The sequence below is a fragment of the Phycodurus eques genome, chromosome 2 (genome assembly GCF_024500275.1).
Source record: "Phycodurus eques isolate BA_2022a chromosome 2, UOR_Pequ_1.1, whole genome shotgun sequence".
NCBI lineage: Eukaryota > Metazoa > Chordata > Actinopteri > Syngnathiformes > Syngnathidae > Phycodurus > Phycodurus eques.
In genome coordinates, this window is record NC_084526.1 from 37,350,727 (window position 1) to 37,370,284 (window position 19,558).

General features: G+C 43.4%; 1 protein-coding gene across 6 annotated transcripts in view; it reads left to right on the forward strand.

Moving 5' to 3' along the window:
* The window catches only part of LOC133399208 (xylosyl- and glucuronyltransferase LARGE2s), a 100,777-nt gene extending 97,136 nt beyond the window's left edge, over positions 1–3,641 (forward strand). For all 6 annotated transcript variants that reach the window (XM_061670556.1, XM_061670561.1, XM_061670558.1 and 3 more), the window contains 2 exons: positions 2,326–2,521; positions 2,791–3,641. In XM_061670556.1, coding sequence (XP_061526540.1) covers positions 2,326–2,521; positions 2,791–2,988 — 394 coding nt within the window. In that variant the 3' untranslated portion in view covers positions 2,989–3,641. The remainder of the gene's footprint in view (positions 1–2,325; positions 2,522–2,790) is intronic.
* The last annotated feature ends 15,917 nt before the right edge of the window (positions 3,642–19,558 follow it).

Genomic DNA, 19,558 nt, shown 5'->3' on the forward strand with positions numbered 1-19,558 from the left:
CCCTTCACCCAATGGCTTTCTTCCATTCTGGGTGACAATATGGATGGTGGAATTATTAAGTCTCTGTGATTTTCATGTTCATTCCCATTACAACTTTGCTAGTCAGTGTGCTAGGGTACCACTAGTGATGCCAGTGAAAAACCTCTATTTTGAGTAACGAGCAAAGTAACGATACTTTTCCCGGGAGAGTAATTAGACTACAGTTACTTTTTCAAACCAACAATAGTTAATTTAGCATCATCAATGTCAACCACCAAATACTGATTTATAGTTGGTGATTCGTACAAAGAGGAATCCAGCTGTGCAGAAGCATTTAACCGAGAATGCTCTTTTTTCAACACGTAGAAAAAAGCGATTGGGAAGTTATTGTTTGTTACACAATGTACAGTGACGGTGCAGTACCATAAAAGTGCAAAAGCAATGCACGATTTCACCGTCGCCACACTATTTTTGTTATTTTCCTAAGTAAAAAGTGTATTTGATTGTTGTTACTTTGTTTAAGAATACACATTAAGAATACAGTTTAACTGGCATGTAAAACTCGCAATGTATTGTACGCGGTCATAAATCAGTCACGGAGCATAAGGACTGACTCACTGAAGGACTAACAATACGTAGTTTAAATAATATTTACAATGAAAAGTGAGAACTCTCAACTTCGTCTGGAGTCCGCACTGTTTACTGTTTAACGTGCTGCATGGCTGACGAAATGTAGTAAGAAAAAAAGGTTTTCCTGCTATTCGCATCAAAATGACTGTGGTGGGAGCAATGAAATGTGTGTGTGTGTGTGTCTGTACACACACACACACACTTGCCTTCATGGCCCACAATCGGCAGTGTACTGAGAATGGTGTGCTTGTTTACGTTTAGATACTTACTGTACTGTGTTGGCATGTCAAGTCTGCACTAAGTTGCTTATTTACTGTGCCTTCAACTACACTAATATTTAAGTTATTGGTTCATGTTGATGACATCATTCTGTAACTTGTGTGGCGTACATTACCAAGTAACAGGTACAGTTAAGCTAATGCTTTTTATTGAACTGTGGATATGTGATATTCCTGCCACTTGGCAGCTGCTGAAAGTAACTAAAAAGTTACTTTTTTTCTAACTTAGTTCCTTTTGACATCAAGTAATCAGTAAAGTAACTAAGTTATTTTTAAGCTCAAGTAATCACTTAAGTAACAAAGTTACTTTTTCAAGGTAACAGTGGAAACACTGGGTATCACAACAACTGCTGTTTAGTCATTGGAGTCATCTGAGGCGAGATGTAAAGGTACACATCGTAAACTGTGAACAACAGTTTAAGCTCCAGGGAAGGTAGGAAAGGAACAATTTCTGAAGCCCCCTTAACACATCTATTTCAGGTTGTGAATACATAGTGTATTGCTGCTTTCAAGACTGAATGGTGGTGTTGACAAGTTCTGCTTAAATAAGACGGCATAATGGTGGACTCAAATTTACTTGTGCAATCTCGAGTGACTTAATGTGGACGCGCTTTCTATTTTTCTATTTTCTATTGATAGGATGTATTGAAGCACACACTGCCTACTAAGACATAGAGTAGCTTTCTTCATAGATCCAGAGGGGATAGAATATTTTGATTAAGGGCACTAGTAAATGCGTTCTGCTCCGATTTATCCTCATAGTGTAAAGGTGATTGAGAAAGAGCAAGATGGATTGCTCATACTCCCCCTTGAGCTGCTTTTTCTCTATAACTGAGGGAAGTGTAAAAAAAAACACAATGTTGAATACTGAAAAAGCAAATATGAGTTGGTGACTTGTTTTATTACCTGTGCAAAACTAAAAAAAATACGCATTGAATGAGGATAACCTTTATTTAATCTTACTGAGTTTGTATCCACCTCAGCTCATAATTGCTCATAAACATCGGCATTATTGTGGGGATCCTAAGTCGTCAAAATTGGCAAGGCAAGACTGTGCAGTTACAGTTAATGGGGTTGGGGTGGGAAAATAAGGGAATTGTTGCATCATGGGTAATCTCAGCAGGTTAGGCCTACAGATGCAAGAAAATGGATGGATAGATGAAGATTTGATGAAGAAGTATTTGCCTCAGAATATAGAGGAGGTTTCCACTGGAGAGGAGCCTGACCGGTGAAAGATTTCTCTTGAGTTGCACATCTGGTCATTCTAGAAACCAACAGGAACTTCGACTACAGTGTCGGAGTAACGTAATAAAAAGATACAATGAACTCTATATAGAACATTTTTGGTGAGGAACCTGGTAAGTAGCATAACTTGGTACTTGATCAGACAATTTTAATTTCCAAACAAATTTTTCTTAATGAATTATTGTATCTGCAGGTATCATGTGTGGCCTAAAGGCCACGCCCCTTCCAACTATGCCAAATGGAGGACAGCCACCACACCATATAAGGTTGACTGGGACCCAGACTTTGAACCTTATGTTGTAGTAAAACGACATTGTCCGGAATATGATCAGCGCTTTGTGGGCTTTGGCTGGAACAAAGTTTCCCATATCATCGAGCTGGATGCACAGGTACTCGACGCACAAAGTATGTCATGTGCACAGTACTTATATTGCTGCATAAAATCCATGGTCATTGTTTGGGGCCATTTCAGCCTGCTATTTTATTTTGCTAGGCTGGTCACAAAATGTGGTATTATAATATTTTAAATATATATTACCACTAACAAACGTATAGTTTGTTTCACACACAAACAGTATTGAGGCAAAAATCCAATAAGTTCCCAATTAGATATAATTATATTTTGATACTAATATACATTATTTTTACTTCCTTTCAGGAGTATGACCTTATGGTTCTTCCAAATGCTTTCATGATCCACATGCCCCACGCGCCCAGCTTTGACATCTCCAAGTTTCGCTCTAGCTCTAGCTACCGCAACTGCCTGAAAACCTTAAAAGAGGAGTTCCACCAGGACTTGTCCAGGAAGTATGGCTCAGCTGCTCTCAAGTACCTAACTGCCCAGAGGAACATCTAAACAATGCTGTCAGACACACTTTTTCACGAGAGACAGAGTTCGCACATATATTGATTTGATCTCCTGCCATGGCCAGCACCAAGTGCAAGTATGATGATAAAGCTTACAGCCCATTTCAGACATTCTGAGCCCCTGTGCTAACATCATCGTGATGAGTTTACCAAGACGGTGGATACTCTCATTTGCAGGATTCACTGGGCTGATCCAATATTGATACTGAATGAACTAGCTTTAAAACGTGATTGAAAACTACAGTATGTTATCATTTGTTTTGACAATCAGGGATATTTCAAATATACATGATCCAGTGGACAGTACTCACATTGATAACTGGAAGCCAAGTTCAAGGACACAGAGCAAGCACCACGGAGCCATTTGGGGGGTAGTTTACATTAAAAAGGTGAATTGGTTGTGGAGGTCAGTCAAACTGGAGGAAATGTTTAGGCCTTATGACCGATAGTATTTACGAAAATATTTACTATTTTCATATTTAGTAAAATACAAACCCATGACCCGGGTTAATTCATCATTCTTTTTGAGACCTTTGAAATGTTATCCATCCAAGACCAATTTAATTAATTTAGACAATATTTTAGCTTCAGGGAGTGTCTGTGTGTCTGCATGTGTATATACTGTGTGTGTGTGTGTGTGTGTGTGTGTATATATATATATATATATATGTATATATATATATATATATATATATATATATATATATATATATATATATATATATATATATATATATATATATATAATCTCCATCCATCCATTTTCTGAGCCGCTTATCCTCACTCGGGTCGCGGGCGTGCTGGAGCCTATCCCAGCTGTCATCGGGCAGGAGGCGGGGTACACGCTGAACTGGTTGCCAGCCTATCGCAGGACAAGGACAAGGACAAGGAGGGGGGGTCACCTTTATTGTCATGAACATGCATGTATGCACATGAAATTTGTTCTCTGCATTTTACTCATCACAGTGGCATCGATCCATATATATATATATATATACACACACACACACACACACACACACACACACACACACACACACACACACAGTACTGTAGGTGCCGCACATAAAACTAGACATTTCTTGGACTCATCATCAGGGTTATTATGGTAGGGTATGAATGACTACAAATTTGTGTGTCAGCAGCTGTACCACATGTTCATGTGGTAATTTCACATGTGAAGAATGATAAGAATGATTATCTAGATATTCCATAAGACTTCTTGATACTCGCTCGGTGCCGTGACCGAGCTGACGTCACTGCTGCTATCCCGCGCACAGTTTGCCTTTATACTCAAGCGCAACCCACACACACAGTTTTGAAAATGTACTGCAGTTCACCTCCAAGTTGGGGGTGTCGCTACGGCTGTTATTGGCTAAGACACCACAGGGTGGAGTTTCCTCTGTGTTTTTTGGCCATTTCCGGTAGCCATTTTTACTTTACTTTCCGTAACAAGGAACAAAGCAACAACAATGGCGACCATGGAACAGTGTCTGCTAGAACAAATGGACCTAGATGACCAGCTGATACGTTTAATTATGCTGCAAAATCGATCAAGGGGGCGGCGGCGTAGATGGTATGTAGAACCAAGGGGAACGCTGAGTACGTCATCACAGCATGTGACTAAAACGGACCAATCACAAGAGATGATGTCCGCGGGTTTCTCCGCACAGCAACAAATTTTGCCGTGTGCGCGTCAAGTGACGCAGATGGGGCGCATAGGGGCCGCGCGGGCCAATGCGTCGGTCACGTGATGCAATGCGGGCATTGTCAGCCACACGAGCACAGGAGTATAAAGAGGCCTTTACAGGTGAAGTAATAAGCCAGACAAAGCAGCAGTGACTGGGACCAACTCACAATGCACATTAGTTTTGTCTAGAAGCTGTCATACTGTATGTATGAGAGAAGAGCATGAGATGTTAAGTTTTCTGTATATTTTGCATTACTGTCTGATTCACTGGATATGTGTAAACTACTGAAACCTTCCAACAACAGTTTTGTGGAGTGCACCTTAAAATTACAAAGCACATTCATAAAATCATGTCACAATTTTGAGCTTAATACATGTAACAGTTCATATACAAATTGACAATTGTGGTATTTGTTTTCCAGACAGTATTCCACAGTTGCAATTAACCAACTATTGGTGCTGAGGAAAATGTTAGCACGTTCATGAGGTCTTAAACAGCATTGTAAAAAAGTCATTTATCTTCTAGCAAAGGATACTTTGGTCACAGGATAACACATGAACCATCACTCTCACATTTAGCTGGGCCCCAATCCCAAATATTCAGAAAAAAAGCAAGAAATCATCTTTTTCCTTCTTTCAATCCTATTTTTTACCGGTAGTTCTTCTTTCCCCATTGATCATCTATTGTTTATCAGCTACAGTGTAATGACCAATAATTATTTTTAATTGTACAAATAATATAATTTCTTGAACATGATTCTTCACTAATTATTTTTTATGGTAATCCTGGAGACAAGAACTACAAGGAAAAACATCCAATAATATGTTGTAAAGGGAAAAAGGTTGCACAAAATTGCAATGAAAGTGGACAGGTTCTAATAATGATTCCTAAAGGTCAGAGACAAAGTATAATTGTGATCCCACTCAAAAAATAAATAAATAAAAAGAATACTTCCGAAGTTCTATATTGCAATCCTGGTTCCATATAGCACCATTGTATGCAACTGGGGTTATTTAGGGGTTCATGACTGATTCTTTAGAAAAGTGATAGTTCAATGCAGCAACTATCCATCAACCCTCTTCCACTTATTGGATGTGAGGTCAGGTTGCGGGGGCAGCAGCTTACGCTGGTAACACCAAACATCCCTCTCTCCAGCCACTTTGTCCAGTTCTTGGGGGATCAGGGGGCATTCCCAGTAGGTAGATGCTAGCCTTGGAACGCCTCTCCAGTGTGTCATGGCCTCCTCCCAGTGGGATGTGCCAGTAACACCTTAACAGGAAGCTGTCCAGGAGGCATCCTAACCAGATGCGTAAGTGACCTCATCTGGCACCGCTCGATGCAGAGGAGGAGCAGCTGATCCCCTTCCGAATGAGCGAGCTTCTCACCCTACAGGAAGAGCTGGCACACCCATTGGAGGAAACTAATTTCGGTCGTTTATATGCGGTAAGACTGGTCTATAGGTAAGCGTGGGAATGTAGATCAACTAGTAAATCAAGAGCTTCATCTTTCGCCTCAGCTCTGTCTTTAACTCGACAGTCCGATGCAGAGTCCCCTCTTCAGAACTCCTGAATAGATCTGACCAGGGAGGCTGAGAAGTGTGAGCCCCTTCTAGTTGGAACACAACCTCTGGTTCCCTTTCTTAAAAGGGGTACCATGGAACACCCATGTCCGCCAAGCCAAAGGCACTGTCTCCGATGTCCGATGGCATTTAACATAGGATTGCAGAGAGCTAAATACAACCATGTAACCAATGAAACAACAAAATGACTAAAAACACTTCAGTGAACAATTTCATGAGGTTTACTCTAGTTGCTTTTGTGAAACTAAGTCGTAATACCCTCACCATGTTGAATACTGTATGCTACAAAAAACAAGATGGTCAAAGCTGACTTTGAGCATGGAAAAGATTGGTATATTTGCTCCTATGTAATGTTGCATTCAACTTCATATGAAGTGTTAATTTTACAATGAATTCAATTATTTTGATTTTTAAAACAATGTTTTGCCTTGAAAGAACAAATATAGTCAATTCCAATACCTTTCAATCAAAAGCAAAATATGGTACCAAATAAAAATTGTCTAGATCAATCACATTCCCTCCCTGCCCACAGACAAACTTTTTGGTACAGTGGGTATGAAAGTCTACACATTCCTGTTCAAATGGCAGGTTTTCGTGATACGAAAAAAATTAGACCAAGATAAATCATTTCAAAACAAATTTCCACCATTTATGATCTTTAATTTGTACAACTCAATTGGGAACAAAATAAATTTATTCAAGAGGGAAAGTGAGATAATGTGGTTGCACAAGTGTGCACACCCTCTTACAAATGAGGATGTGGATGTGTTCAGATTTGACCAATCAAATTCAGTCATGTTAAATGGGAGTCAGAACAGATGTGCCACCAATTAAATGGCCTTTTATTAACCAGTTCTAGTAGACCTGAACTGAGATTATTTTTCTTTCTAGCAGAAGGAAGCCTAAATGTTTTCTGCTAACACTGACTTGTATTTGAAACTGTTTATAATTCCCTCCACCTTGACGAAGGCCCCAGTTCCAGCTGAAGAAAAACAGCCCCAAAGCATGATGTTGCCACCAATATGCTTCAGTGTAGATATGGCCGAAACAGCTCAGCCTTGGTGTCATCGGCCCATCACACATTTTCCAACATGCGTTGGAAGATTTCAAATTTGTTTTTACAAAATGCAGCCAGACTGAGATGTTTTCCTTTGTAACATAAAGGGTCGGCCTTGCTACTCTACCCCATAGCCCAGATGAAGACGATGGAAGATCGTTGTTGTTGTCAGTTGTACTAAACAACCAATATTTTGCACCCTTCTCCTGATAGATACCTTTGAATAATGAGATCCTTCTGATGCCGTGGAAGCTCTCTGCAGACGATGGCTTATACTGCAGTACTACAAAAATGCCAGGATACTGACTGCTAGAACATCTAAACTTTATTTGGGGTTAATCAGTTTAGTGTTAAATGGTGCCAGGTGCATGCTGACTCCACTTTAACAAGAGTGAATGTGATTGGCTTATTCTGAACACACACATCCCATTTTCTAATAGGGTGTCCACACTTGTGCAACCACATAGTCTCAGTTTTTTTATTTGGACTTCCAATCTTGAAATTAGGCCCATTTCTTTTTTTTATCAATTGAGTTGGACGTATTATCGTTCACGGCGGCCGACTGGTTTCTATCTCTGCCTCACAGTTCTGAGGACCCAGGTTCAAATCCAGCCTTGCCTGTTTGGAGTTTGCATATATTTTCTCCGTGCCTGGGTGGAGTTTCTATGGGTACTCCAGTTACCTCCCACATCCCAAAAACATGCATGGTAGGTTAATTGAAGACGCTAAATTGCCCGTAGGTGTGATTGTGAGTGTGAATGGTTGTTTGTTCATATGTGCCCTGCGACTGGCTGGCAACCAGTTTAGAGTGTACCCTGCCTCTCGGCTGAAGATAGCTGGAATTGGCTCCAGCAAGCCCGCGACCCTAGTGAGAATAAGCGGTACGGAAAATGAATGAATATTACAGTTCACTGAGAGTGGAAAAGGTTTTTAAATGATGTATCTTGGTCTTATTTTTTTTTCCTCAAAAAACATCAAACAAGGTGTGTGTAGACTTTTTTAATATCCACTGTAACTAATTAATTATCATCACGGGGAATATTAGTGATAGGCATTTATATTTATGTTAAACGTATCTTTTTCAAAATCCTTTATCTGTGTCTAATAGATAGAATCATATATACAGTGTTTTATAATTGAGACCCCTGTTCATTACAGGGTAGGATTTGATATTGCAGAAAAAATAAATGATGGACCAACGTTTTTTATGATGGATGCCAATGTCTCACTCATAGAGCATCGTATAGTCCTGGAATTGCAAGCAGAGATTAAAAATTGAGTGTTTTAAGTCTATCTCTGTAAACCTCTGTATTTCTTTGGTGTTTTATGCCCTGAGGTCTTCTAGTACCCACATTCGTTTATTGAACAGAGAAACAATCCAGGTCTTGAGCAGCTGCAGTGGGGCCTTAACCACGAGTCAACCGCATCATGCATGAACATAAATCATGAAGAGTCCTGCTCCCACCCTGCTGTCATCAATGCCACATTGACTTGTTGGTGGTTGTGGTAAATGCTATACTGTAGTGCCTTTGCTGTGTTGTGAAACTGGGTATTGATTGTAACAAAAGGGCCTGAGCTCAGGCACTCTATTTATTATTGAATCAAATCAATCTTATTTTTTTATGTATGTGCTTTAAATAAATTTGCCCTTTTGTAATAATTTGGCTTTGGCTAGTCTGTGTCAAAGTGCAACACGAGATCAAACAAGTCAATGTCTTTCACGAGAACTTTAGTTAGTGTATTGATTTAAATAATGGTTTGTCAAAGGTGAATAATTCAATTTATTATCCATGATGGCATCAAGTTATTTTTAATGCTTACTGATGTAATTTGTCAAGTCTTATTTCCTAAGCAGTCACGTGGGATAAGTCCACTTTCTGGTCGCAAAAGAAACATTTTGATTAGACCTGAGTGTACTCAGTTAATTTGTGTGTAGGTAACAAAACACATTGAAAAATAATAAAAGGTTAATGAAAATAAACACAAATATCCAGTGTCCAAATATAATTCAAAATATCTGGGAGTATAACCAGTTTTCAAGGAATGCAATAAAATGCGAAGAATTCAAATAAATACAATTAAAAAAAGTGCTTCAAGTAACATTCAAGTATGCCTACCATTTAACTGGTTTAAGTGCTAATAATTTACCTGTTTCAGAGGTTTGAGTCTTAGGAACACAAGTTTGTCAGCTTGTTCTAAAGACCCTGATTTATACGACTGTGGCGTCCCAATCTGAACATCAAGGGGCACTATGTAAAAGAAGAAGAAGAATCACCTTTATTGTCATGAACATGCATGTATGCACATGAAATTTGTTCTCTGCATTTTACTCATCACAGTGAACACACACACTTGTTAGTGGAACACACTGGAGCAGGAGGCAGCTGAAGCGCCCCGGGAGCAGTTCGGGTTATCAGTGTCTTGCTCAAGGACACCACAGCCGTGAGTCCGGGGGATGTTGGCAGATGGTCTGGTCAGGGTCTTGAACCTCGGTCCCCCACGGTGGCAGGTGATGATATTAACCATTGGGCCAGGGCTGCCCGAAGTAAATAGATAAGAGATGAAGAAAAAAATAACGTAGGAGTAAGTAAGTAGAGTCGTGCAGATCTACAAGTAGCGCTGTGTGCTGAGCTGTAAATCAAGTGAATACAAAAAGTGAAACTCTAAAGAAATATGACTGCTTTATGAGAGTGCCACCGAACCTGACTGTCCAGAACAGGCGGCTCAGCCAGTAATAGCTAGCTTGGCCCAACCAAACTGACAATCCTTAGTTGTTGATCACTCAACTCCCGCATTGATGAAGAATGCAGTTAGCTCCGATGACGAATATGAAATGCAGGACACATGGACGGCATACTTTGAATGCAATTTGTGGATCCGGTGCTGGTGGACCAGCGCGTTTCTTTACTCCAGGAGTCACCAACGGGTTGACCAAACCGTAGCCTTCGTGGAGTGAAGCTAGCAGGCACGACGACGTTGACGTTTAACCTCCCCAAAAAAGAACAAAAACATAATTTTTCACAGTGAATGACAGGATGTGTTCTTTTTTACTACATTGAAAAAAATATGTGTCTCATTTGTGGAGCGACTGTGGCAACGCCAAAGTGTCACAATGTAGAGAGAGATTTATTTCAGAACGGACCTCACAAGCTTCCGTGCTAACTACCCACTGGGCAGCGAACAAGTCAGTGAGTTGAAGGCAGCTTTGTGCAAACAGAGGGTTGAAAAATGCCCCGAAAATAAACAAAGGCACATTTAGAGCTGCACACTTCTTGCTGAAGAAAAAGAAGACATTTTCGGACGAGGTGGTGTTCAAAGAAGCAACCATGATAAATGCAAAAACAGGCTTGGTTGATAAGCTGGACCGGGACGTGATGTAGTGCAGGTGGTTTAGCATCCAATGTGACAAGTCTGTGGACAACAGAAATAGAGCACAACTAATGGTGTTTGTCCGGATGGTGTTTGATTTCTGTTTTGACACTACTGCTCTTAAAGACAAGTACGAGGGGAGCTCACATCTATAATGAAGTGAAGGATTTTTTTTGCAGAGAAAAGGGGCTGTTGGAAAAACTGGTAATCGTGACTGCAGATGGGGCTCCTGTGGTATGTTCGGCCGACACACAGGATTAATTGCTCCCTGTAATGGTGACACACAGTTCCCAAAGTTTCTGCATTACCACTGCATCATTCACCAGCAGGCCTTATGTGGAAAACTGATCAGCTTTCAGCACGTGATGACTCCCTTTTGGTTTGTTTTTTCACTTTTGAGAGAAACCAAAGAGTTCACGATCCAAAGGTGAAGACACCTTCCTGCTGGAGGACATTGAGTGGACACTTTACCTTGCATTTTTAACAAACAAATCAGCCATTTGAACTGTGAGCGACAAGCCAAACGTAAGAGTGTTGCTGATATGATAAATGTTCTAAATGCATTTAGCTCATGTGAACATTTTCTCTGTGAATTTAGAGAGAAAAAATGTGCTGCACTTTCCGTCCGTGCAGATGGTGCTGAAAGACAATGCTAATGCACCTGAGAGTTGTAGAAAAGTACTCTGAAGTCATCAACAGACTTGGGCAAGAGTTTTAGAACAGGTTTTGTGACCTTTGTGAACTTGAAGATGTGTTTATATTTATATATAGTACACACACACAGCGGCTGAAAAACTTATTTAACACGTCACCATTTTTCTCATTAAATATATTTCCAAAGGTGCTATTGAGCTGAACATTTCACCAGATGTTGGGAACCACCCAAGTAATCGATACATACAAAGAAAGTAGAACAAATAAATTCAGAAATTAAGTGTGCAAAAATGTGAACTGACACAGGGAAAAAGTATTGAACACATGAAGAAAGTGAGGGAGGGCTTCCAGCTCATAAAATCCACAAAATCAGGAATTCAAAAAATTTGAATACTGTGAAGAAATCTGCCCAAATTTTGCAGGCCATAAATGTTTTAAACTGAGTGTCACACATTAATCATCTACTAAACTCAAAGCAGCTGCACAGGTTTCCCCAGGTGTCATTAAAATGCTTCAGTTTGGTTCAATTTTCTCAGTTGGGTTCAATATGGTGAAGACTGCAGACTTGACAACTGGCCAGAACACCATCATTGATACCCTCCATAGGATGGGTAAGCCACAAAAGGTCATAGCTCAGGAGGCTGGCTGTTCACAAAGTGCTGTGTCCAAGCATATCAATGGAAAGTCTAGTGGAAGGACACAATGTGGCAGGAGAAGAAGCACCAGCAAAAGGGATGACCGTGGCTTAAACCTACATTAATGGTTTGAAACTGGATATTTTTCTTTCCAGGTTGTTTGTTTCATACATGTTGTCCATGTCATATCTTTATTTACTAATTTTTCATTCTGTTTGATTGATTAATTATCAAAAGGGGGATTTGTTATGGCAAAATGACAAAATATAATATATACTGTATTTTAATACTTCTATAGTCCTTTGTTTTTGTGTGGCCTTTTTCAAATGTACTTAGTAGCTTAATAGTTTGATGCAACGTGGTAACTAGGACAACAATGATGTACAGCATGCAAGAGCAGTGACGTAAATAACCTTAAAGTTGTGTTAGAAAACTATTTTTCTTATTCACTGATTAGTGCACTTGCCTTTGCTATCCTGTCTTCAACCTCACTTTTCTCTCAAGGTGAATAGGTCTTTCTTTCTTTCTTATTTCCTCATCTCCCTCCCAGTTTTTCTTTGGTTTAATAAGGCATTGTTTTTCCATATGTGTCTCAGAGATGGGCAGAGACATGAAGCAACTTGTAACCTCTCTTGACTGTCTCTCTCTTTGCAAAGATATTATTAAAACTACAAAAGACAAGATTGTTTCATGATTTTAATTTAAAAAACAAGCGTGTACGGAAAATGGATCGATGGATGGATCTCACATTTAATGAAGGGATTAAAGCTCTGCCGGATTCATCAGGTAGAGCCCTAGGTGCTGTTATAAATATTGTAAAGTTAAGGCTTGTTGTTATCTGGGCTACAAAACCTACACTGCACTGTACAAATCTTGTGTTTGTCTGGTGTTGGATTACAGTGCTGGGGTTTGGGGTTACGGTAAACAAAATCACTGTGGAAAAAGTTCAATGTAGAGCAATAAGATCTTTCCTCGGGGTACATAAAAATGCTTCTAAGTTAGCTCTGTATGGAGACATGGCCTGGGAACCACACAAAGTGAGGTGTTTGTGATGTGATTTGTTTATGGAATGGGTTAATTAATATGTCGGACACTAGGCTGACTAAATGCATATTTATTTGGGACCTATCTAATAAATAGACTTGGAGCGTGCAGATGAAAACATCTTTTTGTTGATGTTGATCCCCAGTTTATCGATAGGAATATGCTGAGATGTAATGGAGAAATCATAGAACTTAATTTTGAAATGTGTAAACTCAAATGGGCAAATTAAGTTTTGTGTAAACTGGTCCTGAGTCGTACTGTATGTCAAATTGAACCTGACCAGAGCTCAGAGATCAGTATGTGCTCAGTTGAGGTCTGGTATTCGGAGCTTTGGGGAACATGAAGTGTGTGTGCGTGTGTCTCTCTTACTTGTGTATGATGATTTTTGATTTTACCTTTATTTTGTATATTGGTGATTCTGTGAAAGGACCCCCTTGAAAATGAGATGATGCATCCCAAGGGGCTATCCTTGAAATAAATAAACAAATAATACACAATATAAAATATTTTTTTTATATAAAGCCATACAAAATGTATTAGTGCCACTGACCATTTTCATGTGAATACCTTTTTGGTTATTTACACCATAGTGATAAATAAACATCCATTCTTCCATTTTTTACCGTTTATCCGAGGTCGGGTCGCATGGCTATCCGAGGTCGGGTCGCACATCAGCAGGGAGACGTCCGGGAGGCATCCGAATCAGATGCCCCAGCCACCTCATCTGGCTCCTCTCGATGTGGAGGAGCAGCGGCTCTACTCTGAGATCCTCCTGGATGACCGAGCTTCTCACCCCATCTCTAAGGGAGAGCCCGGACACCCCGTGGAGGAAACTCATTTCGGCCGCTTGTATCCGGGATCTTGTTCTTTCGGTCACGAGCTATGGTGAGGGTAGGAACGTAGGTCGACCGGCGGACTTTGTATCGATCCGTTGTGGTAAAGAAGGAGCTAAGCCGAAAGGCGAAGCTCTCGATTTACCATAAAAGTTATGAACACAATCGGTGACAAAGGGCAGCCTTGGCGGAGTCCAACCCTCAACGGAAACGAGTCCGACTTACTGCCGGACATGCGGACCAAGCTCTGACTCCGGTCGTACAGGGACCAAACAGCCCGTATCAGGGGGTTCGTTAACCCCATCCTCCCAAAGCACCCTCCACAGGACTCCCCGAGGGACACGGTCAAACGCCTTCTCCAAGTCCACAAAACACATGTAGACTGGTTGGGCGAACTCCCAAGCACCCTCGAGGACCCTGCCGAGGGTGTAGAGCTGGTCCACTGTTCCACGGCCAGGACGAAAACCACACTGCTCCTCCTGAATCTGAGATTCAACTTCCCGACAGACCCTCCCTTCCAGCACCCCTGAATAGACCTTACCAGGGAGGCTGAGGAGTGTGATCCCCCTGTAGTTGGAACACACCCTCCGGTCCCCTTTCTTAAAAAGGGGGACCACCATCCCAGTCTGCCAATCCAGAGGCGCTGTCCCCGATGTCCACGCGATGATGCAGAGGCTTTTTAACCACCTCGGTGACCTCAAACCCAGAGATAACCTGCCTCAGAGAACCCACACTCGGCTTCCTCATGGGAAGGCGTGTCGGTGGAATTGATGAGGTCTTCGAAGTATTCTCCTCACCGACTCACAACATCCCGAGTCGAGGTCAGCGCGCCCCAACCCCACTATACACAGTGTTGGTGGTGGACTGCTTTCCTCTATTGAGACGCTGGATGGTGGACCAAAATTTCCTCGAAGCCGTCCGGAAGTCTTTCTCCATGCCCTCACCAAACTCCTCCCATACCCGAGTTTTTGCTTCAGCAACCACCAAAGCTGCATTCCGCTTGGCCAGCTGGTACCCATCAGCTGCCTCAGGAGTCCCACCAGCCAAAAAAAGCCTGATAGGACTCCTTCTTCAGCTTGACGGCATCCCTCATCGTTGGTGTCCACCAACGTGTTCGGGGATTGCCGCCACGACAGGCACTGATCATCTTACAGCCACAGCTCCGGTTGGCCGCCTCAGCAATGGAGGCGCGGAACGTGGTCCACTCGGACTCGATGTCTCCCCCCCACCCACCCCACTCGATGCCCCCCCCCCCCCACCTCCCCTGGAGCATGAGGAAAGTTCTCTCAGAGGTGGGAGTTGAAACTCCTTCTGACAGGGGATTCTGCCAGATGTTCCCAGCAGACCCTCACAATACGTTTGGGCCTGCCATGTCGGACCGGCATCTTCCCCCACCATTGGAGCCAACTCATCACCAGCTGGTGATCAGTTGACAACTCCTCCACTCTCTTCACCCGAGACATGCGACCGCAAGTCCGATGACACGACCACAAAGTCGATCATCAAACTGCGACCTAGGGTGTCCTAGTGCCAAGTGCACGTGTGGACACCCTTATGCTTGAACATGGTGTTTGTTATGGACAATCCGTGATGAGCACAGAAGTCCAAAAACAGAACCGCTCGGGTTCTGACCGTTCCTCCCAATCACGCCCTTCCAGGTCTCACTGTCATTGCCCACGTGAACATTGAAGTCCCCCAGCAGAACGATGGCGTCCCCAGCGGGAGAGCTCTCCAGCACCCCCTCCAAGGACTCCAAAAAGGGTGGGTACTCTGAACGTCTGTTTGGTGCATAGGCACAAACAACACTCAGGACCCGTCCCCCCACCTGAAGGCGGAGGGAGGCTACCCTCTCGTCCAATGGGGTGAACTCCAACGTACAGGCGCCAAGCCTGGGGGGGCAATAAGTATACACACACCTGCTCTGCGCCTCTCACCGTGGGCAACTCCAGAGGGGAAGAGAGTCCAACCCCTCTCGAGAGGACTGGTACCAGAGCCCAAGCTGTGTCGACCTCACACACCAGCTCGGGCTCCTTCCCTGCCAGAGAGGTGACATTCCACATCCCTAGAGCCAGCTTCTGTAGCCGGGGATCAGATCGCCAAGGTCCCCGGCTTCGGCCACCGCGCAGCTCACTCTGCACCCGACCCCAATGGCCCCTCCCACAGGTGGTGAGCCCATGGGAAGGGGGACCCACGTTACCCATTCGGGCTGTGCCCGGCCGAGTCCCATGGGTGCAGGCCCGGCCACCAAGCGTTTGCCTTCGAGCCTCACCTCCAGACCTGGCTCCACAGGGGGGCCCCGGTGACCCGCGTCCAGGCAAGGGAAAACCAAGTCCATCGTTTGTCGTCATCATAAAGGGTCTTTGAGCCGTGCTTTGTCTGCCATGGGTGACCCTGCCAGGGGCATAAAGCCCCAGACAACTTAGCTCCTACGATCATTGGGACACACAAACCCCTCCACCACGATAAGGTGACGGCTCAAGGAGGGCTGATCTAATGAATACAGGGGAAAATCTTGAACCGGCACGTGTGTGTGTGTGTGTGGACATACCTGAAATGGCAACTTAAAAATTAGTATGCCGTACTTTGAGTATGCCGTACTTTAAGCCACGGTCATCCCATTTGCTGGTGCTTCTTCTCTAAAATGGTGAATCCGCTATAACACTGTTAATTTAATTGTTATTCCTCGCATGGTCTAATTGAGTAATGCATCACGACAGGTCGTGGTTGCAGCATGTAGGCTACTTCATCACCTAAGGGTTTTACTTTCTCATTGTAGTGTAACAATAACAACAGCTTTGGTTGTGATTGTGTGAAAGCTGAAAAAGATATGTGAAAAGCTGACACTGACCCCAAAGTATAACATAAATATTTAATAAAACAAAGAAACAAAGTATCAAAATAATTGAGGACCAGGCATGGCAGCGACTGAGCTCTCTTCAAGTCGGGGCTGAAAAAGAACAAATAGCCATTAGTCTAAACAAAAGTCCATCCATCCATTTTCTCTACCGCTTATACTCACAAGGGTCGCGGGCATGCCGGAGCCTATCCCAGCTGTCTTCGGGCGAGAGGCGGGATACACCCTGAACTGGTTCCCAGCAAATCACAGGGCACCTATAAACAACCATTTGCACTCACATTCATACCTCCGGGCAATTTAGAGTCTTCAACCAAACTACCACGCATGTTTTTGGGAGGTGGGAGGAAACCAGAGTACCTGGAGAAAACCCACACAAGCACAGGGAGAATATGCAAATTCCACACAAGCTAGGGTGGGATTTGAACCCGGTTCTTCAGAACTGTGAGGCAGATGTGCTAACCAGTCGTGAGGCAGATGTGCTAACCAGTCGTGCACCATGCCCCAAACAAAAGTCCCTGGGAAAAGCCAGGGAAAAAATTCTCGAAATTCCAACAAGGTAATGAAATGAAAATCACTAGTGAGCACTAGGAGCCAGACCAAAAGTTCAACCAAGGGAGGTAATAAAACTTGAAGCAAGCAATTTGAACAACTGAGAATGGAAGGCAAAGCTGACCAATACCATGCAGGTAACGAGGATGTTCTGGTGAGAAGTATAAGTCAGATCGGAGGTTAAATGCAGACGGTGATGAGTAATGGGAGACAGCTGTGTGAGGAGCTCAGCACACTTGGCCACGCCCAGCCCTGAAACAAAAAGACAGAGGCAACAAAGGAAACAGAACAGCAACGATGTCAAAATATAACAACCAAAGATGACTCACAACAGTGTGTCTTTTATTGACAGTGTAACTGAACAGTTACAGGAAATAGGGAAACAGAGAGAGGAGGATTGAAATGCATGAAACGGCACCGTAATGCTTCCCGGCTTCCATCTTCACCAGGCAGACCGCGTCATGGAGTTATCGCGGAAAACAAAAGGCGACGGGATATGCTTCTCTATCAATGAAAAATGGTGCACGGACATCACGGAGCTCAGCATACAGTGCAGCCCGCATTTAGAGTCGCTGTTTCTGAACTGTAAGCCATTCAACTCGTCGCGTGAATTCGCATCTTTCATTCTCACCATTGTTTACATTCCGCCTCAAGCTAACACGAACGCCGTACTGGTAACGCTCGCTGAACAAGTAAAAGAAATAAAAAAAAAAACACCCAGACTCACCCCTCATTATTCTCGGGGACTTGAACAAAGCTAAACTCAACCACGAACCCCCTAAATACAAGCAGCACATCGACTGTCCGACCAGGGAAAATAACATTTTAGACCACTACTATACTGCGCGAAATAACGCATACGTGCCATACCTCGCTGCTTAATTCACTTAATACCAACATAGAAGCAAGAACTTTAATGTGCAAAGCCTACGGTGAAAAAGTGAAAAGGTGGACCAACGAAGCAAAGATAGAACTTCAAAGCTGTCTAGACTGCACAGATTGGAGTGTCTTTGAAAATTCAGCTGGCAGCCTGGATGAATATACGGACACTGTCACATCCTATATCAGTTTCTGTGAAGAGGTGTGTGTGCCAACTAAGTCATTTTGCACATTCAATAACAACAAACCGTGGGTCACTGCAAAACTTAAGCAACTTTGCCAGGCTAAAGAGGACGCATATCGAAGTGGGGACAGGGCCCTGAATAATCGCACTAGAAACCAGAAATTAACATAGCAAAGAGAAACTATGCAGTAAAGTTAGAAAAACAGTTTAGCGCTAACAACTCTAAATCAGTCTGGCATGCATTACAATCGGTCACCAATTACAAGCGACGATCCCCCCCCAAGCTGAGAACTATAGTACACTAGCCGACAACTTGAACACTTTCTACTGCATATTTGAAAAGGACACTGTCACGCCCCACACCCACAAAGCCGCACCACCGACCACAATCACTCCTCCGACTCCTGCGTTGACCATCCACGAACAGGATGTGAGACGCATCTTCAAACAACAAAAGATTAACAAAGCGGCAGGCCCAGACCATGTGTCCCCATCCTGCCTCAAAAGTCTGTGCGGACCAGCTCACTCCAGACTTCACACTGATCGTCAATAGATCTCTGGAACTGTGCGAAGTACCATCCTGTTTCAAACGCTCCACCATCCTCCCAGTCCCCAAGAAACCTGCAATCTCGGGTATGAATGACTACAGGCCTGTCGCCTTGACATCTGTAGTCATGAAATTCTTTGAGCGCCTCATGCTGGACCACGTTAAGAGCGTCACAGGTCCCCTGCTGGAGACCCCTGCAGTTTGCCCACCAAGCAAACAGTTCTGCGGATGATGCAGTCAACATGGGACTGCACTTCATCCTAGAACACCTCGACGACGTGGGAACCTACGCGAGGATCCTGTTCGTGGACTTTGGCTCTGCGTTCAACACCATCATCCCCAAACTCCTCTCCTCCAAGTTTCTCCAGCTCAGCGTCTCGCCTTGCCAGCTGCCAGTGGATTTACAGCTGCCTGATGGGCAGGACACAGCGGGTGACTCTGGAGGACACCACCTAATCTACACGCACCACCAGCACCGGTGCGCCCCAAGGTTGTGTCCTCTATCCGCTGCTCTTCTCTCTCTACACAAACGACTGCACCTCAACGCACCCGGCTGTCAAACTCCTGAAGTTTGCAGACGACACCACAGTCATCGGCCTCATTAAAGACGGTGACGAGTCTGCGTATCGACAGGAAGTGGAGCGGCTTGACTTGTGGTGTGGCCGACACAACCTGGAGCTG